The sequence below is a fragment of the Artemia franciscana genome, chromosome 1 (assembly GCF_032884065.1).
Source record: "Artemia franciscana chromosome 1, ASM3288406v1, whole genome shotgun sequence".
In the NCBI taxonomy this organism is placed as follows: domain Eukaryota; kingdom Metazoa; phylum Arthropoda; class Branchiopoda; order Anostraca; family Artemiidae; genus Artemia; species Artemia franciscana.
The window spans coordinates 7199175-7225442 of NC_088863.1; the positions used below are offsets into that span (position 1 = coordinate 7199175).

Sequence of the window (26268 nt, forward strand, 5' to 3'; positions counted from 1 at the left end):
GTTTTTTAGGTATTTGTTACCTCCAAGGGCTTTGTTGCTTTTATAATTTTCGCCATTTGGCTTGTTCAGTTTTCGGCCTGTGCCAAAAATGGCGGCTCCTTTTTTTCGGCTTACGCTTGAATCTTTAATTGCGCCTTTTGGAAGCGTTTTTGGCCATTAGTAATTTACTAAAATTCTTCCAATGTACTGTTTTGCTTTCGAAATATTCTATGATCATGTTTTGCTGTGATAATCAAGGACCTTATTTCAGCTTGATTATATTGTGGCCAAAATCTTTGTTCCATCCAGTTTTTTAGGTATTTGTTACCACCAAGGGCTTTATTGCTTTTATAATTTGCGCCACTTGGCTTGTTCAGTTTTCGGCCTGCGCCAAAAATGCCGGCTCCCTTTTTTCGGCTTTTGCCTGAATTTTTACTTGCGCCTTTTGGAAGTGTTTTTGGTCATTAGTAATTTGCTAAAATTCTTCCGATTTACTGTTTTGCTTTCTAAATATTCTATGATCAAGTTTTGCTGCGATAATCAAGGACCATATTTCAGCTTAATTATATTGTGGCCAAAATCTTGGTTTCATTCAGTTTTTTGCGTATGTTTCTGGTTGTTCTTCTAAATAAAAGCATGAGACATTAAAAAATGGAAAAAGGACTAACCTATACGAAATGTACATTAAAATTAAAAAAAAATACCAAGAAATTAATTGATGGATGTGGTCATATTATATGCATTATTCATATCAGTATTATTATCGTTATTATTAATATTATGGTGTAATGTATCTTACTTTGTTTTTTTTTTGTTATTGCTGGTATTGATACGTGTTATTGTTATATTATTATTGTCTTAATATGCAACAATTGCTATGTCGGGACCTCGTAGCTATGATTCACGCCCCCATCCCTGATGAGGCTTGAGGAGAGCCTCACCTTTTGGCAGTTGCACCTCATTGCGGGGGAATGGTGAGACGTTCTGCTGGTTGCCTAGCCCAACTGGCAGAACAGCTAACGCAACGGAGCGCCAGAAGTTTGGGGAGCTGCTGGTCAAGAAATTTCCTATGAAACACCAATGGATACAGAAGATTCAGATATAACGATCAATCTATTGTGTCCGTGGTAGCCGACGCGGATCAGGTTCGGATGATGCCTGTTTCGAGAAGTGGGCTTATCATCCCCACCAAGATACTTAAAAGTCGGTTCTTGGAATGTAAGAAGTTGCAAGGCCGAGTCAACTCAGATGCTCCTTGGTAATGAAATGAAAAAGTATGGTCTCAATAAATGTTGCCTTTCTGACACTAGATTGAATGACATACTGAGGAAATGAATTGACGTCTCGGATTCAGAAATATTTAAATTTTATAACTATGAACCGGCTGATGGGAGCGGTCTCCACGGAGTCGGATTCCTCGTGGACTCAATTGCTGCTGCATCATTTCTCATCTCTTGGCAACCAGTGGCCGCATGAATCTCTACCCTGAGACTGAAAGGCTGTATTAGTAACGTGGCTATATATTCCGTCTACACACCTATCAGAGATACCCCTCATGACACAGAGAATACTTGACTCTGTCCCAGGACGCGATATATTATATGTCGCTGGTGGCTTTAACGCAAGGCTTGGTAAACCAGATGCAACCACCGAAGGAATGATCGGACGCCATACCATCGGAGATAGATGCTCGAACGGCATGAGGTTGCTAAATCTTGCCAAATACAATAGCTATGTCTGGTTAACACCCAGTTTGAGCACAGGAAGCACGATCTTGTGACCTGGACATCTAACGACGGGGTCACTAAAGCCCAGATTGACCACTTCCTTGTCAGAAGACGTTGGAGGAGTTCATGTTTGGATGTAAGAGTCTACAGAGGCGCAGATACAGGCTCAACAAACGGCCCCGATCATTTTCTTCTCATCTGTAAATTCAGTCTAAGACTAAGCACCAAAAAAAATAAAAAAATAATCGTTTGGATGTATCAAAACTACTGAGTCCACAGGTCAAGGCTGATTTTGAGCTATAGCTTAACAAGCGATTTGAGGCCCATACTGACTACACTGAAATCGAAGACCGATGGTCCAAGCTGAAAGTCCTGGCCCAAGAGGTTGCTGAACAGATTCTTGGTCGCACCAAGAGGAAACAAAGGCTCTGGATCTCAGACAAAACAGTCGAGCTAGTGGAAAATAAACGGCCTTTCTCAGGGGCACTAAAGAACCCCTAATAATGCTCACAAGCTGGTAAAGCAGTCTGCTCGTAGCGACTGGGAGAGATACTGGTCACAAATGGCTTCTGGTATGCAACAAGCAGCAGAATAGCATAACCTAAGGAAAACATTCAAGCTTCTGAGGGAAACGAAAGGCAAATCGCCCATCTCCATTGACTTATTCGGACGGAAAAAGACCACCCTGGCAGATGGAAAGAAAATTTCTCCAAGCTCTTTAAATCCACAAAAGCTCCGTGTGATCTACCCGATTTCCAGAATATATCGAAGGAGCCATACCAGATGGATACACATCCGCCGTCATTTTCTGATGATCTGCGGGCACTGAAAAACATGAAAAAACAAACAAAGCCCTCGGAGAGGATGGCATCTTAGCAGAGATGTATAAGTCATCCCCCACACAACTGTGTCAGCTGAAAGACTTGCTAGTTGAGGTATGGACAATGAAGAAATTTTCAAAAGATTGGAAACTCTCAGCACTTATACCGGTATATAAAAAGGGAGACAAGGCAGTCTGCTCGAACTACCGAGGTATATCACTAAATCACCACGCCATGAGGGTCTTTTGCATAATTGTTCTCAACCGTTTCAAGGACGCTCCAGACAAGTTGACAAGACCGGAACAAGCAGGTTTCAGATCTGGCAGGGGCTGTCAAGAACATATTCTTGCCCTCCGGCTTATCCTAAAGCAGAGCGAGAGATTTCAACTGTCTGCTTTCATTGCCTTCATCGATTTTATTGCCGCTTTTGACTCCCTTATCAGGACCGAGCTTTGGAAGATCATTGTGGAAAACGGTGTCGCAGGAGAACTGATTGAAATAATCAAAGGAATCTATGAGTCTAAAGCTACAAGAGTCAGAACTGCCGACGGCGAAATAACGGGATTTGATGTTGAGTAAGGGGTCAAACAGGGTTTCCTTCTTTCGCCAGCTCTGTTCAAATACATAATAGACTGAATAAGGGTGAATTCACTTTGCACCCACAAAGGGTTCGTCGTCGGTCAGAGAGATGACAACCCGATCGCCCTGACAGACCTTCACTTCCCAGACGATGTGGGTCTTATGAGTAGCTTGTCGGCTGAGCTGCAAAAGATGGTTAACGATGCCGCCTGTACATCAAAGAAAGCTGGCCTCATGATCATTTAGTCTAAAACATAAGTCATGAAAGTAAACGCCCCAAACCACACAGACATTCAACTAGAAGGCGAAACCATTGAGACTGATGAAGAGTTCTGCTACCTTGGTTCTATCCTAACACGGAACGGAGGTGCAGAAGTTGACCTTAGAGCTCGAATAGGAAAGACATGGGGTGTCTTCACTAGCATGAAGAAGTTGCTTTGGAATAGACATGAAATTAGTATCAAAACGAAGATAAACGTCTACGAGGCAACTGTTCGATCGATCCTGCTGTACGCCTGTGAAACTTGGATTCTTAAGTCCGAAAAAACACGTTCACTAGAAGTACTCCACCATCGCTGCATGAGACATATACTATGGGTCAGCCGATGGTTTCATATCTCAAACGCTAAGGTTCGAAGGCGCTGTGCCCAGAAGGCTCCCCTCTCGGTAATCACAAACAACGACGAGTGATATTCTTGGGACACACACTACGACAGCCAACTGGAACCATATCCCGCGATGTTTTCACCTGTTATTCCCTTCCAACTTGGAAACGGAGACCAAGCAGCCAAAGGAAGAATCTGTGGCAGACATTCAAGATTGACCTGGATCATTGGGGACAACGGACTTCGTTGGGATAAGGACTGGCTGAAGAGTGAAGAAGAGGCTGTTGCTGACAGATCGTTTCGGACTACGTCAGTCATCCCATCGTTCTTTGGTGTCGGGCAGGATGTATTATTGTCTGGTTCCCGCTGAAAGAAAAGAAGAAGAAAGAATTGCCATATGTTACGTGTTATTCTTGTTGTTATGTGCTATAGCTATGCATGTTATTATTATGTGTGTAAGTGTTTTTTTTTTTTTTTTTTTTTTTTTTGACAAGGATCCAATAAGCTTTTGTCGCAATAAATATGTATCTATGAAAATTTAAAAAATGAGGAGGGATGTAAAAAATCGTAAGTGTTTAGGGGAGTAGGCCTACCCAATAAGGCCAACTGCTTGTGATTGACAACAGCTAAGCTTGATTTATTGATCTTTTGTAGAATTACGAAATAATAGAATTAGAAATTACGAGAAAATAACGAAAATGTTTTACGCCTTGATTTTCCTACATTTAAACAGTTTATTTGACTCCCAGGTAGCCTCCCAAATACATATTGATCTGGCAAAAAAAAAAATCTCTGTTATGTAAGTATGGTTTGTTGTTCTTCCTCCCATCCCTTTTTTTTAGTTCTAGGCCTATCCCAAATAGCTGACTTAGCAATCACGATATTGGAACGAACAGACCAAAGGTTTGGATGTTTTTTCTAATTTCCATTCCTTGGAGAGATACATCAGATTTCGTGCTTTTCTGACAAATTGATGTGACATTTTCTCATTTTTCAGTGTCACTTCCGATGTGGTGAATTTCGAATACCGAAGAAATTGCTCCTCAAATCTAGGCTTCTTGCTAAAGAGCTTGGACTTATAGAGAAGATCACAGAAATAGAAAATACACTTAAGAAAGGTTTGTTTGTTTTTTTTATTCAATTTAGAGGACAAAATTTATGGTTGAAATTTTAAAAATATTCTCTTGTTAAAAAAGAAATATTCTGCTTTCTAGAAAGGGATAAGTGCAAGAATCCCTTATGTTTGTAGAATGGGATTTCCAAAATAATTTTTGGAGGACGAAAACTTCGTGGTTTTTGTACTTAGACTTAAAATTTAATTAGCTACCAATTATGTAATTATAGAAGTTAACATTATTAGGGTATTTTAATTAGGCTTGGTTAAGTAGGTAGAGGTATTTTCACATGACACTCAGTAGTTAGCATAGATCTTCATACCATTACTCCTAGAAAAGACTTGTCTGGAGAACCCTGGGGACCAATGATTCAGTCGATTTTACAACCAAAAATAGAGCACTTAGTAGCCTCTCTCTTACCTGCGAGGGTTTCAGTAGATAGTGGTTTACAGAATAGATGCCATAATAGTAAATAGCACTATAATATAGTAATATAAATAATATATTGATATATGTATATATATATATATATATATATATATATATATATATATATATATATATATTATATATATATATATATATATTAATCAATTAATACAGGACGAAATACGAAAATACGGGCCGAACCAAACGAATATTTCTGCTTACTTACTTGTATTCATGGCGGGGATCAGGCGTTTCCACCTCGCCAGCCACCTAAAGCCTCTGCTTTTTCCAGGTGGGAGTCAAAGGTCAAGCTAAGCCTTTATACCTCCATGGCGGTGGTGGTTGTTATAGGCAATGAGGCTCGATCTTCCGTCCCTGGGCAGCAGAGGAAATCCGGCAGTGCACCTCAAAGCGGTGGAAGGGTGTAAACACCACTGAGCTCCACGCCGAGCGATTTGGTGGCCAACGCGCTCCGGGTGACCCGCAAGACTGGGGACCTTGCGGTCAACTCTATCCCCAAGAAACATCGATGGATCTGAGACCTAGAAGAAAAGTTGTAACGGCTATGGCGTCCCCGGTAAGCGACGCGGCCCCCGTATTGGCGCGGGTGTCGAGAAGTAAACTAGCCAACCATACTACGGCGTTCCCGGCAGGCGACGCGACTTTGAATATGGCGGCGAAGTCGAAAAATCCTTTCAACGCCATAAATCTGACCTACTACAGTCATTAAACAGGCAAAATCCAGAATAAATGTTGGGTGCTGGAATGTAAGATCTGTTAAGCAAGAAGCCACGCAAGCTTTTCTTGTCCATGTGATGGAGAAGTACAACATAAACATACTTTGCATATCCGAGACTAGAATCTCCGGTTCTGGCTCTATAGTTATAACGGCTCCTGAAACACTACATCAGTTCTACTTTTTCTATTCCGGAGTAGAAGATAATTCAAGACTCCACGGAGTTGGTTTCATCATGAACCAAAGAACCAGAAACGCTCTCCTAGAATGGGAACCAGTCTCTTGTAGACTTGCTAGAATCAGACTAAAAGGAAACCCTGCAAATGTGTCGAAAATTTTTACCTATGCCCCTACCCGTGACGCTACTGAAACAACCAAGGATGATTTCTACGGCGAACTGCAGCAGTTGTCTTCTTCTATAGCCGCACGTGATTCCTTGATTGTTGCTGGAGACTTCAACGCAAGAGTTGGTCCGTCTGATCAGACCACAAGACAAATCTTGGGAAAATTTGGACAGGGTCACAGATGCGAGAATGGGCAAAGGTTGGTAAACAACGCCTTGATGAACCACTTTGTTATCACCAATACCATATTTCAGCACAAACCTAGCCACCTCTTAACTAGGCGTTCAAATGACGGTGTCACTAAGGCCCAAATTGACTTCATTCTCGTACGCCAGCGCTGGAGAAGCTCCGTGCAGGACTCTCGCTCTTACAACGGCGCGGTCACAGGCTCGCAGTCTGGGTCTGACCACAGGCTCGTTGCAGCAAAAATTTTGCTACGTCTTTCAACTCGAAGAAAAAACAAGTCAAAGGTCGGCTTCGATTTTGGTAAACTTCAAGAAAAAGAAGTGCGGCAGGCACTCAACTTGGAACTAACTAACCGGTTTGACGCCCTCAGCTCTGATGAAAACCTAACGAATGTTTCAGGAGGACAATTGCCTCCGTTCTTTAGTGCTATAAGATAAACTAGAGGGAAATTGGTTCTCTGCTTTGTTTGGTTTTTGGGTTTTTTAATTCTTCCTGTTTTTGTTTTGATTTGTTCTTTTTTGTGTTGCTTTCCCCGTTGCTTCTTTCCCATTTTAGCTCAGAAAATGTAAACCTGTTTCTTTGTAACTTTCTCTTATAGCGCTGAAGAAGGGAGGCTGCTGTCCTACCCCTCTATCGATTTTGTTTATCCCGTATTTTCTTCTATTCGTTAATTTATTTTTTACGCAAATATTAATAAATCATAGAAGACATAATTTAGAGTTTTTAGGTCTCAGAACTGAGCGAATTCAGATTTAGAGTGTATTTTTCGCCGAATAATTTAAGAAATAAGAGAAAAAGCGTTACCTACCAAATTTGTCAAATAGTTTTAAAATAAGAATTTGAGAAAGAAACGTCCAATTTATATACAATATTATCAGTGAGGGAGAGATGCAAAAATTTCTCCGACTCCTCTTCGATGTATCATTGCAAATAAAATTCCTGTTCATGTATCATTCCCAGACACCATTTTTCCTTTTCTTTTTTTGCACTTGTTTATTTACTTTTTGTTGTTCACTTATTCACTGATACATATACCATTCCAAGATATCATTTCTTCTTTTCTTTTTTAGATTTTTTTTTACCTTGTTTATGCGTATTTACTTAATTGTTTGTATTTTCTTTTTACTTTTCATTCTTTTTTATCACTTACAAGACTTTAGGTAGCCGTACCAAACAGTTCGTGGTAACAAACTGTAGTAAGGAGTGACCCCATTCAATAGTGACTGAAACTCTAAAAAATGAGATTTTGATACCAATAGTTACATCAAAAGAATCGCATTTTAATGCTGCTTTTAAATATATAATTTTAATAAAGTTTAGTTTTACCCATCAAAAGTTACGAGCCTAAGAAATTTTTCCTTATTTTAGAAAATAGGGGGAAACACACCCAAAAAGTCATATTATATTAATACCGAATCTGATGGTAAATGACACCATCAGATTCAGCGTATCAGAGAACCCTGCTGTAGAAGTTTCGAACTCCTATCTACAAAAATGTGGAATTTTGTATTTTTTGCCAGAAGACAGATCACGGATTCATTTTTTTGTCTTTCCAGGGGTGATCGTATTGATCCAGTAGTACTAGAATATCGTAAGAGTGCTCATCCTGACGGAAATTAAAAGTTCTAGTGCCCTTTTTAAGTGACCAAAAAATTAGACGGCACTTAGGCCCCCTCCCACGCTCATTTTTCCCCAAGTCACCGGATAAAAATTTTGAAATATCCATTTTGTTCAGCATAGTTGAAAAACCTAATAACTATATCTTTGGGGACGACTTAATCCCCCACAGTCCCCGGGGAGGGGCTGCCAGTTACAAACTTTGACCATTGTTTACAAATAGTAATGGTTATTGGGAAGTGTACAGACGTTTTCAGGTCAAATTTTTCGCGTTGGGTTGGGGATTGGTTGGAGAGAGGGGGCTACGTGGGAGGATCTTTCCATGGAGGAATTTGTTATGAGGGAAGAGAATTTCCAGGAAGGGATTTTAGATTTTCTAACATTATAAAAAAAAAACAATGAGAAAATAAATTAAAAAAGATTTTTCAACTGGAAGGAAGGAGCAGCATTAAAACTTAAAATGAACAGAAAATATTACGTATATAAGGGGGTTTGTCTCCTCCACAATACCTTGCTCTTTGCGCTAAAGTTTTTTTTAGTAATTTCAACTATTTATTCTACGGCCTTTGTGATTCAGGGGTCGTTCTTAAAGAATTGGGACAAAATTCAAGCTTTAGTGTAAAGAGCGTGGTATTGACGAGGGGGCGAACCCCCTCATATACCTAATAACAATATATGTACAAAAATATATAATATTGTATATTTTTTTACGTATACGTAACAAAATATACAATATAGAAGTTCTTGTGTAAGTTAATTCGTAAATTACTTATATTTATTACTAATAAAAACGTTCGTAAAAATCATAAAAAGTTCTAGTTTTTTGGTTAATTAACCAAAAATTGGAGGGCAACTTGACTTCCTCCCCCACCCCTTTTCTTTTTATCAAAATCGTCCAAAGAGCTTGGACTTATAGAAAAGATCACAGAAATAAAAAATACACTCAAGAAAGGTTTTTTTTTTTTTCTTCAATTTAGAGGACAAAAGTTTATGGTCCAAATTTTATAAAGATTATCTTGTTAATAAAGAATTATCGTACTTTCTAGAAAGGGATAAGTGCAAGAATCCATAGTGTTTGTGGAATGGGACTACCAAAAAAAAATTTGAGGACGAAAACTTCGTGGTTTTGCATCTCTAATAGGGCAGTTAGACTTAAACTTTAAATAGCTACCAATTATGTCATTATAGAAGTTAACAATTTACCAGTCTTCTACTTCTTACCAGTCTTCTACTAGGACTGGAACGAGGTCTACAATTCAAGACTTTAAATCATATGATTAAAGATAAAAGGAGAAAAAGAGCTTTATTAGTGAAAGATAAACTTTTCCTGGAAAATATTATATCAAAAAAGGTGAGTGCAAGTGATTTTTGTTTTATTCAACAAACAGCAAGAAATCATTTCAATCATGACTTTCACCTTTCCAGAGAAAGATTATTTAAAAAGTTTTCAAAATCATCTGAAAATAAAGCCGTGATACCTTCGTCAACTCTTGGACCAGGTGTAATTAATTTTTCATCAAGGACGTTACAAGAAAAGTTCGTTTTAGAAAAGGGTCCAAAATTTTGTTTTAAAACTAATAAAGTCCCAGTAGAAGAAATTATCTCTTCAATAGAAACATCTTTACATAGAAACCCCATCCTAATCAAAGATGTTAGCCTAGTAAGAGCTTCTAGAGTTAAAACCCTGTCAGAGTTTGCTTTAAAACCAGAAATCCCAAACAATTCTATCAAAGACATAAAGATTCTTAATAATTTAAGAAGGGATGAATCTATTATTATTACAAAAGCAGACAAGGGTAACACTTTAGTGGTAATGGACACCAAGGACTACGATTCAAAATTAAACGCTTTGCTGAAAGATGAAAGAACATACAAAAAACTTTCTTTTGACCCGACGGACTCATACACAAAGAAGTTTATGAACGAGTTAAAGAGTTTGAAGGAAGAAGGGAAGATTACACCTCAACTTTTCTACAAATTCTTACCAAGAGGTTCTTTGTGCCCTAAATTATATGGACTTCCAAAGATACATAAGCCAAATCTGCCATTACGACCAATTGTTGCGAGTAACAAGTCACCAACAAGTGCTCTGAGTAAGTGGCTAGTGTCATTGTGTAAACCACTCATGTCTACACAAATTTCTTACATTAAGAATTCGTCAGAACTTGTAAATAACTAAAAGAAGTTGAGATGTAAAAGCCGCAGAAATTCTTCTTGAGAGAAAGATGCTAAGAAATTTGGACTTAATTGGCGGTGAAACAGTTTTGGAAGTCGGTGTAATTATGAATTTAGTTAGGTTGTGCAACATGTTCTCTTATATCTTTTAAGTCAGAGGGGGTTTTTCGAACAAGTAAATGGTTTACCCATGGGGGCCCCTTTAAGTCCTTTATTAGCAAATTGTTTTGTAGAAAATATTGAAACAATAGCGTTAGATTTGTACTTTTTAAAACATAAATTTTGGGGGAGATATATGGATGACATAATTTCAGTATGGAATTATGGGGTGGTGGAATTAAAAAAGTTTTTTAGAACATCTTAATTTTTGGGGAGGGGATTTAAAATTTACAATATAATTAGAAGAGGATAATAAACTTCCTTTTCTAGATGTCCTTCTTTTAAAAAATGAAAATATTCTGGATTTTAAGATTTACAGAAAACCTACTAACAATAACAGATTTTTGTCGTTTTTCTCCGGTCATGCTCGCCAAGTAAAAATTGGTTTAATCATATCTTTAACTGACCGCATTTTTAGAATTTGTTCTCCAAAATTCATTGAGGAGGAATTATTGTTATTAAAAGAGATTTTAATACGTAACCATTATCCGGGTTGGTTAATTGACCAGACTTTTTCGAAAAGAAGGAAAAAATTTCTAATTAAACTAGTTAAGATAAACTAGAGGGAAATTGGTTCTCTGCTTTGTTTGGTTTTTGGGTTTTTTAATTCTTCCTGTTTTTGTTTTGATTTGTTCTTTTTTGTGTTGCTTTCCCCGTTGCTTCTTTCCCATTTTAGCTCAGAAAATGTAAACCTGTTTCTTTATAACTTTCTCTTATAGCGCTGAAGAAGGGAGGCTGCTGTCCTACCCCTCTATCGATTTTGTTTATCCCGTATTTTCTTCTATTCGTTAATTTATTTTTTACGCAAATATTAATAAATCATAGAAGACATAATTTAGAGTTTTTAGGTCTCAGAACTGAGCGAATTCAGATTTAGAGTGTATTTTTCGCCGAATAATTTAAGAAATAAGAGAAAAAGCGTTACCTACCAAATTTGTCAAATAGTTTTAAAATAAGAATTTGAGAAAGAAACGTCCAATTTATATACAATATTATCAGTGAGGGAGAGATGCAAAAATTTCTCCGACTCCTCTTCGATGTATCATTGCAAATAAAATTCCTGTTCATGTATCATTCCCAGACACCATTTTTCCTTTTCTTTTTTTGCACTTGTTTATTTACTTTTTGTTGTTCACTTATTTACTGATACCTCTACCTTTCCAAGATATCATTTTTTCTTTTCTTTTTTGAATTTTTAACCTTTTTTACGCGTATTTACTTATTTACTCACACTTTCTGTTTTTTTATTTTCTTTTTTTATCACCTATAAGACTTTAAGTAGCCATATTAACTCATAAAGTTAAATGATGTTAGTGCAGCAGTTGACTATGTTTAGTTTGTTGTTTCCAAACTTCTAGCTTAAAAATTTGTGACGAAAAATACACACAAAAAATAATCACATGTCAGAAATTTAAAGTTTTGATCACTGCTTTCCAGGAAGACTCTGAAAAAAAGACTTAACTTTTTAAAATACTTGATTTTTTATATTTTCCAGTGAGCTTTCCTGCCTCTTGTAAAAAATGGGTTGTTCCTCTTTTTATCAAGGATTTCCCCCCCCCCTCCCCTCAGTGATTTTATATTCAATCACCGTAATTAATTCTAAATATAATTTTATTGTATTTTTGCACAAATCAGAAGCACTAAACTTAATGAATCTTATATATTTTGAATTGCTATAATTAGCCAATTATTTTGATGTATTTTATTATATCAAAATTCCTTTTTTTAGATTTCGGTTACTATTGAGCCGTGTCGCTCCTTACCTACAGTTCGTTATTAAACTGTTAGATGACTCATAATTCTGTCAACTCTAAAGTAGGTTCTGAGATGAGTCAAAGTTAGCTTTAGAAGCCGAATCGTGCAACGGACAAAAAGATTTTTGTTTGGAAATGTTGGGGTTGTTTCTGTTTCGTGTTAGCGTTGACAAATTTATTCTTTCCCTCTGTTAAGAATTATTTTTTAATAAGTAAAAGTTTCTTGTTTATGCGAGTCCTTTTTCCGAAAACCTTAGAAACGTCATAATGATTTTGCTTTCAATATGACGTTTCATTTGGAAGTTTCAGAGTTACGTTGCTTAGTGGTTCTGCTTGATAACAATTACCATCTTCTCTCAGAACTTAGCTTGACACTCCAATTTTAGATTTCTGGTGGGCAGATTTAGAAAACTTTTTACAAAATAGTCTGATAAGGACTTAGGATAGAGGAGCGTGTTTAGCTGTGTTTGCCTCACGTGGTTCGGTGCTGCGGTGAGTTGTTAATCGGGGAAAACGACTTTAAGTCAATTTGTGCAGCTTCCTGACACGCCTACCAATTTTCATCGTCCTAGCACGTCCAGAAGCACCAAACTCGCCAAAGCACTGAACCTCACCCCCTAACTCCCCCTAAGAGAGCGGATCCAGTCCGGTGATGTCAATCGCGTATCTACGACATGTATAAGCGTTTTCCGAAATTTCTAGTTTTCCCGTCCAACTCTCCCCAATTTCAACAGATCTGGTCGGGATTTGAAATAAGAGCTCTGAGACATGAGTTCTTTCTAAATATAAAATTTCATGAAGATTCGGTCTTTCTTAATTTAAAAATACCTCAGTTTTTCTAATTTTTTCAAATTAACAACCCCCAGCTCCCCCAAAGAGAACAGATCCGTTCCAATTATGTCAATTTCGTATCTAGAACTTCTGCTTATTCTTCCCATCAAGTTTCATCCCGATCTCTCCACTCTGACCGTTTTCCAAGATTTCCGGTTTCCAAGATTTCTGGTCCCCCCCCCCAATCCTCTGTGTCTCCGGATCCGATTCAAATTGAAAACGGAGCGTCTGAGACCTTAGATTCTTCTATATATCAAGTTTCATTAAGATCAGATCACCGGTTTCCCCCTCCAACTCCCTTTTGTCACCGGATCTGGTTGAGATTTAAAATGAGAGTTCTAAAACACAAGATCCTTCTAGATATCAAATTTCATTAAGATCTGATCACCCATTCGTAAGCTACAAATACCTAATTTTTTCTATTTTTTTCGAATTACTCCCCCCCCCAACTCCATCAAAGAGAGTGGACCTGGTCCTGTTATGTCAAGTCACCTATCTTGGACTTGTGCTTATTCTTTCCATCAAGTTTCATCCTGGTCTCTCCTCTTTAAGCGTTTTCCAAGATTTCCACCCCCCCCCTAATGACACTGGATCCGGTTGGGATTTAAAATAAGAGATCTGAGTTTCGAGGTCCTTCTAAATGTGAAATTTCATTAAGATACGATCACTCTTTCGTAAGTCAAAGATACCTCATTTTTTCTAGGTTTTTAGAATTAACCCTCCCCCCAACTCCCCCAAAGAGAACGGATCCGTTCCGGTTATGTCAATCCCGTATCTAGGACTTGTGTTTGCTTTTCCCACCAAGTTTCATCCAGATTCCTCCACTCTAAGCGTTTTCCAAGATTTTAGGTTCCGCCCCCCCCCAACTTCCCCTTCATCGGATCGGTCGGGATTTAAAATAAGAGCTCTGAGACATGATATCCTTCCAAACATCAAATTTCATTAAGATCCGATCACTCCTTCGTAAGTTAAAAATACCTCATTTTTGTAATTTTTCAGAATTACCCCCCCCCCATCTTCCCCAAAGAGAGTGGATCCGTTCAGGTTATGTCAATCACATAGCTATGACTTATGATTATTTTCCCCACCAAGTTTCATCCCGATCCCTCCACTCTAAGCCTTTTCCAAGATTTTAGGTCCCCCCCCCCAATGTCACCGGATCTGGTCTGTATTTAAAATAAGTGCTCTGAGACACGGCATCCTTCTAAAGATCAGTTTTATTAAGATACGATCACTCCTTCGTAAGTTAAAAATACAATATATTCTCTGAGGTTAACCTGACTTTTATACATAATAATGATAGGTAGTAATAAGCTTACCTAAGCTATGGATGCCAGGTGATTGATTTTTCTAACGATAATTTCGACAGGACCTGTGCCTGTCATCATCATGTTAAATTCAAATTTCTTGCCAGAAAGTAAAATCACTAAATAAATAAAACTAAAAACACTGAAAAACACTAATGATGATCCGAACATGGAATTATTGTTGTGCTAAGGCCCGAATTTTGGTAGAGTCATTGAAGGCTGCTATCCTAGTAGATCTTAAAGAGGTTGGGCCTTTAGGAAAGGTTTTTTAAATGATGGTCGATATAAGAAGCAATTTGTTTGTGTTACTTTCCAGCCAATCTAAGCATTTAATTTTCCCTTAAGCAGCTTCATAACTTTGATTTTTATGTGATAATAAACCAAAAATATTGTATATCTTTGGCTTGTGGTTGTTATTAAATAAAAAAAACAAAACAAGTATCTTCCAACTGAAAGTAAGGAATAACATTAAAGCTTAAATGGGACATAAATTAATACGTATTTATTTTAAAGATCTTTCTATCATTCATTTTAGTCATTTGAGAATCTCTCAACTTGTGACTTTCATTTTCATAAAAATAGTTTAGACCTCTTTGGCTGTTTTGTTACTATGCCTTACAAAATTGGCTCCGCAAATATCGCTAATTTAAGTTACGTGGGAAAATCATTCCACGGAGAAATTTCTCGTGGAGGAAGGGAATTTTCTGACGTTATTCAAAATACGATGAGCAACTAAAAAAAAAAAGTTTTTCAACTGAAAGTAAGAAGCAACATTAAAACTTAAAGCGAACAGAAAATATTACGTATATGAGATGGGCTGCCTCTCCTCAATAGCTTGCTCTTTCGCTAAAGTTTCTTTTTTAACTTTTAAAATATGTTATTATTGTAATTAAATAGCCTTTGTGATTCAGGCGTCATTCTTAAACAACTGGAACGAAAATCAAGCTTAGGTTATTGTAAGGTCATTATTAGTTAAAAAAAAATTAAAATTAATATGAAAATTCCGTTTTAATTATTCATATTTGGTAAGCCAAATTCAAAACTTGCATTAGTTCTAAAACGTCCAGAAATTAAATTAAAAAAGCAAGTTTTTTTAACTGAATGTAAGGAGCGGTATTAAAGCTTAACACGAACAGAAATTAGTCCGTATATGAAAGGGGCTATCCACTTCTCAACGCCCCACTCTTTACGCTAAAGTTTTTATTGTTTCATAAATTAGAGTTGTGAGAAAGAGTCAAACTTCAGCGTAAAGAGCGGGGCGTTGAGGAGGTAGCCTCTTTCATGCATGAAATAATTTCTGCTCGTTTCATTTTAATGTCACTCCTTACTTTCAGTTAAAAAAAACTTATTTTTTTATATTTAATCTCTTATAAAAGTGCTTCTAATTACGTGTTTTCTTTGAAATTTCAGTTATAAAAATACGGAGCCTTCAGTCTTTCATTGAAGAAAATGATGATCCTCTTCTTTTACCAAAAAAATATGAAGATCTTGGCGATGCTCTTGTATCCCCTGAAATTACAGCCTACCGAAAGGGAGTTGAAGCCTACCGGGAATGCCTGAAGGTATTCTTTTTCTTTATTTCTTCTTTTTGATTTTCATCTTTTGCCTATATTCAAAATAACTAAACATTCACTCTTTTATTTTGGTATTTCAATGTATTCTTTGAATAGACTTTCTTTTCGTTTCATCTCAGTTCATGTTTTTCTCGCTTTGTTGATGATCCTCACCCAAACAACATATCTACCTTTTTTTTTAATTCATCAGATTGTCCCTCTCCCAAGGAAGATTTTCTTGATTCTCGCCTCCAGAAAGGTACGAGGAATGAGGAAATACACTTACAAATTCTGTCTTTTAAGACAAGGATCGAATACCACCTTCCCCAAAAAACGACAAGTTTACCCTATGCATAAGTAAGGATAGGAGAAATTCTGCAAGGTTAGCTCAAATACTCCCTTTCCTGTTATTTTTCGTGAAGTGCATGTAAATAGATTGTCAGGTTTGCCAACATATAATTGTTCATGGGAAAAACAATCCGTATTCAGATCTATGCCTCATGATTCTAATGGTTGCCCTTGAGCTTTGTTGATGGTGATTGCTAATCGAACATTCTCTGTGTCCCCGTCGTCATTTATATATCCCCCTGTGCCCCCCGGCGTCCCCGTTGTAGTTGTATCCCTGTGTCCCGGTTATTTATATTCCCTGTGTCCCGGTCGTCATTTGTGTCCCGGTGTCCCAGTCTGTAATTTCTCTTTGAGTGTCCCGGTCGTCATTTATATTCCCTGTGTCCCGGTGTCCCGGTCGTCATTTGCGTCCCGGTGTCCCGGTCTGTATATACATTCGTTTTTGAATTGGTATATGATGAAATAAATTTTTGCTTTTTTTCCTTTTTTTCTTTTTAGTTTTTTTTTGGTTTTTATCTTTTTTTTAGCTTTTTTAGTTTTTTTCTTTTTTCTTTTTAGTTTTTTTTTTAGTTTTTACCTTTTTTATTTTTTTTATTTTTTTTATTTTTTTTTTTTAGTTTTCTTTTTCTCCTTTATTTTTCAGTCTTTTTTGTTTTTTTTTTCTTTTTTAGTTTTTAGTTTTTTAGTTTTTTACCTTTTTTATTTTTTTTTAGTTTTTTAGCCTTTTTTAGTTTTTTTTTCTTTTTAGTTTTAGTGTAGTTTTTACTTTTTTTATTTTTTTTTAGTTTTTTTCTTTTTTAGTTTTCTACCTTTTTCTTAGCTTTTTTAGTTTTTTTTAGTTTTTTTTTTCTTTTTAGTTTTTTTTTTCTAGTTTTTACCTTTTTTTAGTTTTTTTCTTCTTTTGTATTAATGGTTCGAACCTGGAACCTCTCGAACCTAGAACCTGGAACATAACGTGTTACCAACTCAGCTACTTCGGCTTGAATACATTCGTTTTTGAATTCACATATGATGAAATAATTCAGACGTCATATGAGGACAAACATGACGTCACTCGACAGACAGACAGACAACTTATTTATATATATATATATAGATATCATATTTTCTATATATATATATATATATATATATATATATATATACTGGCGCTTCGCATTTGGTGGGGCGCTTCGCCCCCCCCCCCCAAGCCCCCCCGCGCGCGTAAGTCGTTACGCGGCATTGTAGCTGTGTCCCTGTGTCCCACCTGTGAATAGAGATAGATATAAATATATATTTTTAACTACGTAAAACATGCGAATATACAACATTCTTCGCTGTCCCATTGTCTGAACATATAAATAGCATTTATATTCCCTGTGTCCCGGTCGTCATTTGTGTCCTGGTGTCCCAGTTTGTATTTTCTCTTTGAGTTTCCCGGTCGTCATTTATATTCCCTGTGTCCCAGTGTCCCGGTCGTCATTTGTTTCCCGGTGTCCCGGTCTGTAATTTCTATTCAAACAATCCCTGTGTCTCAGTCGTCAATTATATATCCCGCCTGTGCCCCCGGCGTCCCCGTTGTAGTTGTGTCCCTCTGTCCCGGTCGTCATTTATATTCCCGGTCGTGATTTGTGTCCGGGTGTCCCAGTCTGTAACTTTTCTTTGAGGTTCCTGGTCGTCATTTATATTCCCTCTGTGTCGGTCGTCATTTGTGTCCCGGTGTTTATTTTTCAGCGTCACTATGAAGTACATATCGCCGAACCTTAAATCTGGTAGGCATTGATGACCTTATCCAAGTCAAAATCCCAAACCCAATCATCATCGCTATCATTTTCAGTTTTGATATGTTTTGACTCTCGCTTTCCAGGTGGATTTTCATCTAACTGCGCGGTTTTGCGTTCTTTAGCCGCAAGCCTGTTTTCTTGCTATTCTTGTGATTCCTCGGCACGCTTTCTTTTCTTACTTTCTCTATCAGCTGCAAGCCTGTTTTCTTGCTGTTCTTGTGATTCCTCAGCACGCTTTCTTTTCTTACTTTCTCTATCAGCAGCAAGTTTTTTGGCATAGACTCTTTGAGCAGCTTCCTCGGCTATTGCCATTGTAGGTTCTTCAGTCATTTTACAATTAAACATTTTTCCGTGAACGCATGTCTTAAATACCATTATTTCTTTTTGAACGCATGTCTTAAATACCATTATTTCTTTTTTCTTCCCTGTGTCCCGGTCGTCATTTGTGTCCCGGTATCCCAGTCGGTAATCTCTCTTTGAGTGTCCCGGTCGTCATTTATATTCCCTGTGTCCCGGTCTGTATATACATTAGTTTTTGAATTGTTTTTTTTTTTAGTTTTTAGTTTTTTAGCTTTTTTTTATTTTTTTTTTAGTTATACCTCATGATTCTAATGATTGCCCTTGAGCTTTGATGGTGAGTTGATGGTGATTGCTAATCGAACATTCCCTGTGCCCCTGTCGTCATTTAGATATCCCCCTGTGCCCCCCGGCCTCCCGGTCGTCATTTGTGTCCCTGTGTCCCGGTCTGTATATACATTCGTTTTTGAATTGGTATATGATGAAATAAATTTTGTGTTTTTTTTTCCTTTTTTCTTTTTAGTTTTTTTTGGTTTTTACCTTTTTTTTAGTTTTTTTTTCTGTTTTCTTTTTAGTTTTTTTGTAGTTTTTACCTTTTTAAGTTTTTTTTTAGTTTTGTTTTTCTCCTTTATTTTTCAGTTTTTTTCCTTTTTTCTTTTTTTCCTTTTTAGTTTTTTTTTAACTTTTTTATTAGTTTTTAGTTTTTTTCTTTTTTAGTTTTTTTTAGTTTTTTTAGTTTTTTCTTTTTATTTTTTTTTTTTGTAGTTTCTCAGACCTAGAACCTGGAACATAACGCGTTACCAACTCAGCTACTCGGGTTTGAATAAATTCGTTTTTGAATTGGTTTATGAAATAAATTTTTAGTTTTTAGTTTTTCTTTCTTTTTTTTAGTTTTTTTTTGTAGTTTTTACCTTTTTTAGTTTTTTTTCTTCTTTTAGGGTTGAACCTTTCAGATCTACAACCTGAAACATAACGCTCTACCAATATTAGTTACGCGGCATTGTAGTTGTGTCCCTGTGTCTTTTAGTTAAATTATGTACACCAACCATTAAATGTTACTGCTTCAAATAAATTAATCAAGTTATACAGGAATCATCAATATTAGTACCTTGTGATGGCGTAGTGGATACAGCCATACTTTCTTTCCGAAGGTTTGGAAGTTCTATCCCACGTGTCGCAAGGCATTTGTTTGCTTTACTTATGCTATTGTATAAATAGTTATTTATCCTTGATTATTATGGTGCAGCAAACAGTGACGGAAAAAATAAAAAAACCTATTAGACCAAAGTACACTGTACCAGTTTGATTTTTCCAATTAAAGTAAACTCGAGGTCCATTAAAATTGTTGGACGGATCTGGTGCTGGTTCTTTAGTTGTTACGTTGGCCTTTCGTTTTTGAATTGGTATATGATGAAATAATTCAGACGTCATATGCGGACAAACAGACAGACAGACAGACAGACATAACCCACAAACAACTTATTTATATATATATAGATATAGAACCCCTCATATGCGTAATAATCTCTGTTCGTTTTAAGTTTTAATGCTGCTCCTTGCTTTCATTTGAAAAAAATATTTTCATATTTATTTTTCATTGTTTTTTTATAATGTTACTAGAAAATCCTGCGCCTCTTTCTTTGAATTTCTCTTCCCCCATGACATTGTCCTCCAAGGAACGATCCTCCCACATAGCCCCCTCCCTCAAACACCCCTCAAACCAAAAAAATCCCCCTGAATATGTCTGTACACTTCCCAATAACCATTACTGTATGTATTCACTGTTCAAAGCTTGTAACTTGCAGCCCTTCCCCCGGGGACTGTGGGAGATTAAGTCATCCTCAAATCATAGTTATTATGTCTTTTGACTATGCTGAACAAAATGGCTATCTCAGAATTTTGATCCGTTGACTCTGGGAAAAAATGAGCGTGGGAGGGGGCTTAGATGCCCTCCAATTTTTTGGTCACTTAAAAAGGGCACTAGAACTTTTAATTTTCGCTAGAATAACCCCTCTTGCGACATTCTAGGACTACTGGGTCGACACGATCACCCCCGGAAAAAAAAACCAAAGAAATAAACACGCATCCGTGAAATGTCTTCTGGCAAAAATATAAAATCCCTCATTTTTTTTTTAGATAGAAGGGTCGATACGATGACCCCTGAAATAAAAAAAAAATGATCGGTCTTCTGGCAAAAAGTACGAAGTTCCACATTTTTGTAGATAGGAGCAGGAAACTTTGACAACAAGGTTTTCTGATACGCTGAATGCGATGGTGTGATTTTCGTTAACATTCTATAACTTTTAGGGTGTGTTTCCTCCTATTTTCCAAAATAAGGCAATTTTTCGCTGGCTCTTATCTTTAACTAAGTCAGTTACTGACTTGAACTTTTGATAGAACTTTTAATTTCCATTAGAATGAGCCCTTTTACGACATTCTAGGACCACTGAGTCGATACGATCACCCCTGGGAAAAAACAACAACAAAAAAACAAATAAATACGCACCCGTGATCTGTCTTCTGGCAAAAAATCCCAATTTCCACATTTTTGTAGATAGGAGCTTGAAATTTTTGCTATAGGGTTCTCTGATACACTGAATGCGATGGTGTGATTTGACTTTTAGGGGGTGTTTCCCCCTATTTTCCAAAATGAGGCAAATTTTCTCAGGCTCGTAACTTTTAATGAGTAAGACTTAATTTTTTATGAAACTTATATATTTAAAATCAGCAGAGAAATGCGATTCTTTTAATGTATCTTTTAGCATCAAAATTCCGTTTTTTAGAGTTTCGTTTACTATTGAGCCTGATCGCTCCTTACTACAGTTTGTTACCACGAACTGTTTGATAATTTATTGCCACCAGCCGCAGAATACCTTTTCAGCCAATCATATACATTCTGCTCACGGGAAATCTAAAATGAGGCTTTTCAGTATAATTTTGCCAGTATTTGCTCACGGGAAATCTAAAATGAGGCTTTTCAGTATAATTTTGCCAGTATTCGGAGATTTCACCAATTCCATGTGAATATTAGTATTTATCCCTCCAAGATTCATCTGGAGAATCTTCCACGAACATTCGGAATTTTTTATACAAAAAATATGGACTTTTGACGTTTCGGACCCTTTGAGTTTTATACGTTGCATCACCTACTAAGTATTTCTTAATCAAACAGTTCGTGGTAACGAACTGTAAGTAAGGAGCGATGCGGCTCAATGGTAATCGAAACTCTAAAAATCGGAATTTGGATAACAATATATATACCAAAGGAATTGACTTGTTATACTGATTCCAAATATAGAATCATTAAGTTTAGTGTTACTAATCAAAGCCTACGAGCCTGAAACAATATGCCTAATTTTCGAAAAGGAGGAGAAATGCCTCCTAAAAGTCAAATAACCTTAACAAAACTCATACATCAAATTCAGCGTTTCAGAGAACCCAACTATTGAGGTTTCCAGTTCCTCTCTGCAAAAAATTTGAAATTTTGTATTTTTTTGACAGAAGAAAGATCACCTTTGTGTGTTTATTTGTTTTTTTCACAGGGTATGATCGTATTTACCCAGTGGTCCTGGAATATCGAGAGAGGGCTCATGAAATAATTCATGATGAAATAATTCAGACGTCATATGAGGACAAACATGACGTCACTCGACAGACAGACAGACAACTTATTTATATATATATATATATAGATATCATATTTTCTATATTATATATATATATATATATATATATATATATATATATATATATATATATATATATATATACTGGCGCTTCGCATTTGGTGGGGCGCTTCGCCCCCCCCCCAAGCCCCCCCGCGCGCGTAAGTCGTTACGCGGCATTTTAGCTGTGTCCCTGTGTCCCACCTGTGAATAGAGATAGATATAAATATATATTTTTAACTACGTAAAACATGCGAATATACAACATTCTTCGCTGTCCCATTGTCTGTGCATATAAATAGCATTTATATTCCCTGTGTCCCGGTCGTCATTTGTGTCCTGGTGTCCCAGTTTGTATTTTCTCTTTGAGTTTCCCGGTCGTCATTTATATTCCCTGTGTCCCAGTGTCCCGGTCGTCATTTGTTTCCCGGTGTCCCGGTCTGTAATTTCTATTCAAACAATCCCTGTGTCTCAGTCGTCAATTATATATCCCGCCTGTGCCCCCGGCGTCCCCGTTGTAGTTGTGTCCCTCTGTCCCGGTCGTCATTTATATTCCCGGTCGTGATTTGTGTCCGGGTGTCCCAGTCTGTAACTTTTCTTTGAGGTTCCTGGTCGTCATTTATATTCCCTCTGTGTCGGTCGTCATTTGTGTCCCGGTGTTTATTTTTCAGTGTCACTATGAAGTACATATCGCCGAACCTTTGTTTTTTAACTTAAATCTGGTAGGCATTGATGACCTTATCCAAGTCAAAATCCCAAACCCAATCATCATCGCTATCATTTTCAGTTTTGATATGTTTTGACTCTCGCTTTCCAGGTAGATTTTCATCTAACTGCGTGGTTTTGCGTTCTTTAGCCGCAAGCCTGTTTTCTTGCTATTCTTGTGATTCCTCGGCACGCTTTCTTTTCTTACTTTCTCTATCAGCTGCAAGCCTGTTTTCTTGCTGTTCTTGTGATTCCTCAGCACGCTTTCTTTTCTTACTTTCTCTATCAGCAGCAAGTTTTTTGGCATAGACTCTTTGAGCAGCTTCCTCGGCTGTTGCCATTGTAGGTTCTTCAGTCATTTTACAATTAAACATTTTTCCGTGAACGCATGTCTTAAATACCATTATTTCTTTTTTCTTCCCTGTGTCCCGGTCGTCATTTGTGTCCCGGTGTCCCAGTCTGTAATCTCTCTTTGAGTGTCCCGGTCGTCATTTATATTCCCTGTGTCCCGGTGTCCCGGTCTGTATATACATTAGTTTTTGAATTGTTTTTTTTTTTTAGTTTTTAGTTTTTTAGCTTTTTTTATTTTTTTTTAGTTATACCTCATGATTCTAATGATTGCCCTTGAGCTTTGATGGTGAGTTGATGGTGATTGCTAATCGAACATTCCCTGTGCCCCTGTCGTCATTTAGATATCCCCCTGTGCCCCCCGGCCTCCCGGTCGTCATTTGTGTCCCTGTGTCCCGGTCTGTATATACATTCGTTTTTGAATTGGTATATGATGAAATAAATTTTGTGTTTTTTTTTCCTTTTTTCTTTTTAGTTTTTTTGGTTTTTACCTTTTTTTTAGTTTTTTTTTCTGTTTTCTTTTTAGTTTTTTTGTAGTTTTTACCTTTTTAGTTTTTTTTTTAGTTTTGTTTTTCTCCTTTATTTTTCAGTTTTTTTCCTTTTTTTCTTTTTTCCTTTTTTAGTTTTTTTTTAATTTTTTTATTAGTTTTTAGTTTTTTTCTTTTTAGTTTTTTTTTGTAGTTTTTACCTTTTTTAGTTTTTTTTAGTTTTTTTAGTTTTTTCTTTTTATTTTTTTTTTGTAGTTTCTCAGACCTAGAACCTGGAACATAACGCGTTACCAACTCAGCTACTCGGGTTTGAATAAATTCGTTTTTGAATTGGTTTATGAAATAAATTTTTTGTTTTTAGTTTTTCTTTCTTTTTTTTAGTTTTTTTTGTAGTTTTTACCTTTTTTAGTTTTTTTTCTTCTTTTGTATTCAGGGTTGAACCTTTCAAATCTACAACCTGAAACATAACGCTCTACCGATGTTAGTTACGCGCCATTGTAGTTGTGTCCCTGTGTCTTTTAGTTTTATTATTGGTTTTTACCCTTTTTTTAGCTTTTTTGGTTTTTTCTTTTTTCTTTTTAGTCTTTTTTCTTTTTCAGTTTTTTTAGTTTTTTTATTAGTTTTTAGTTTTTCTTTCGTTTTAGTTTTTTTTTTGTTTTTACCTTTTTTTAGTTTTTTTTTAGGTTTTAGTTTTGTAGTTTTTACGTTTTTTAGTTTTTTTTCTTTTTAGTTTTTAGCTTTTTAACTTTTATTAGTTTTTTTTTAGTATTCTAGCTTTTTTAGTTTTTTTTAGTTTTTTTCCTTTTTAGTTTTTTTGTAGTTTTTACCTTTTATAGTTTTTTTCTTCTTTTGTATTTAAGGTTCGAACCTTGAATCTCTCGAACCTAGAACCTGGAACATACCGCGTTACCAACTTAGCTACATCAGCTTGTATACTTGAATTGGTATATGATGAAATAATTCAGACGTCATATGCGGACAAACAGACAGATAGACAGACAGACATAACCCACAAACAACTTATTTTTTTATATATATAGAAGATATATATATATATATATATATATATATATATATATATATATATATATATATATATATATATATATATATAAATTGTTCCTGAAGGAACAATTATTAAATTACGAAACTGGATAAAAAAAAGTATCATGTTATGTATTCAAGTTCATCGTAGTTAAATTATGTACACCAACCATTAAATGTTACTGCTTCAAATAAATTAATCAAGTTATACAGGAATCATCAATATTAGTACCTTGTGATGGCGTAGTGGATACGGCCATACTTTCTTTCCGAAGGTTTGGAAGTTCTATCCCACGTGTCGCAAGGCATTTGTTTGCTAGGATTTTTCCAATTAAAGTAAACTCGAGGTCCATTAAAATTGTTGGACGGATCTGGTGCTGGTTCTTTAGTTGTTACGTTGGCCTTTCGTTTTTGAATTGGTATATGATGAAATAATTCAGACGTCATATGCGGACAAACAGACAGACAGACAGACAGACATAACCCACAAACAACTTATTTATATATATATAGATATAGAACCCCTCATATGCGTAATAATCTCTGTTCGTTTTAAGTTTTAATGCTGCTCCTTGCTTTCATTTGAAAAATATATTTTCATATTTATTTTTCATTGTTTTTTTTATAATGTTACTAGAAAATCCTGCGCCTCTTTCTTTGAATTTCTCTTCCCCCATGACATTGTCCTCCAAGGAACGATCCTCCCACATAGCCCCCTCCCTCAAACACCCCCTCAAACCAAAAAAATCCCCCTGAAAATGTCTGTACACTTCCCAATAACCATTACTGTATGTATTCACTGTTCAAAGCTTGTAACTTGCAGCCCTTCCCTCGGGGACTGTGGGAGATTAAGTCATCCTCAAATCATAGTTATTATGTCTTTTGACTATGCTGAAGAAAATGGCTATCTCAGAATTTTGATCCGTTGACTCTGGGAAAAAATGAGCGTGGGAGGGGGCCTAGATGCCCTCCAATTTTTTGGTCACTTAAAAAGGGCACTAGAACTTTTAATTTTCGCTAGAATAACCCCTCTTGCGACATTCTAGGACTACTGGGTCGACACGATCACCCCTGGAAAAAAAACCAAAGAAATAAACACGCATCCGTGAAATGTCTTCTGGCAAAAATATAAAATCCCTCATTTTTTTTTTTAGATAGAAGGGTCGATACGATGACCCCTGAAATAAAAAAAAATGATCGGTCTTCTGGCAAAAAGTACGAAGTTCTACATTTTTGTAGATAGGAGCAGGAAACTTTGACAATAAGGTTTTCTGATACGCTGAATGCGATGGTGTGATTTTCGTTAACATTCTATAACTTTTAGGGTGTGTTTCCTCCTATTTTCCAAAATAAGGCAATTTTTCGCTGGCTCTTATCTTTAACTAAGTCAGTTACTGACTTGAACTTTTGATAGAACTTTTAATTTCCATTAGAATGAGCCCTTTTACGACATTCTAGGACCACTGAGTCGATATGATCACCCCTGGGAAAAAAAAAACAACAAAAAAACAAATAAATACGCACCCGTGATCTGTCTTCTGGCAAAAAATCCCAATTTCCACATTTTTGTAGATAGGAGCTTGAAATTTTTGCTATAGGGTTCTCTGATACACTGAATGCGATGGTGTGATTTGACTTTTAGGGGGTGTTTCCCCCTATTTTCCAAAATGAGGCAAATTTTCTCAGGCTCGTA

At 36.4% G+C, this 26268-nt stretch overlaps 1 protein-coding gene across 1 annotated transcript in view; it reads left to right on the forward strand.

Moving 5' to 3' along the window:
* LOC136024960 (tonsoku-like protein) overlaps positions 1–26268 on the forward strand; it is a 175443-nt gene that overhangs the window by 18531 nt on the left and 130644 nt on the right. Inside the window, exons 4-5 of the mRNA XM_065700566.1 lie at positions 4709–4829; positions 15775–15926. Coding sequence (XP_065556638.1) covers positions 4709–4829; positions 15775–15926 — 273 coding nt within the window. The remainder of the gene's footprint in view (positions 1–4708; positions 4830–15774; positions 15927–26268) is intronic.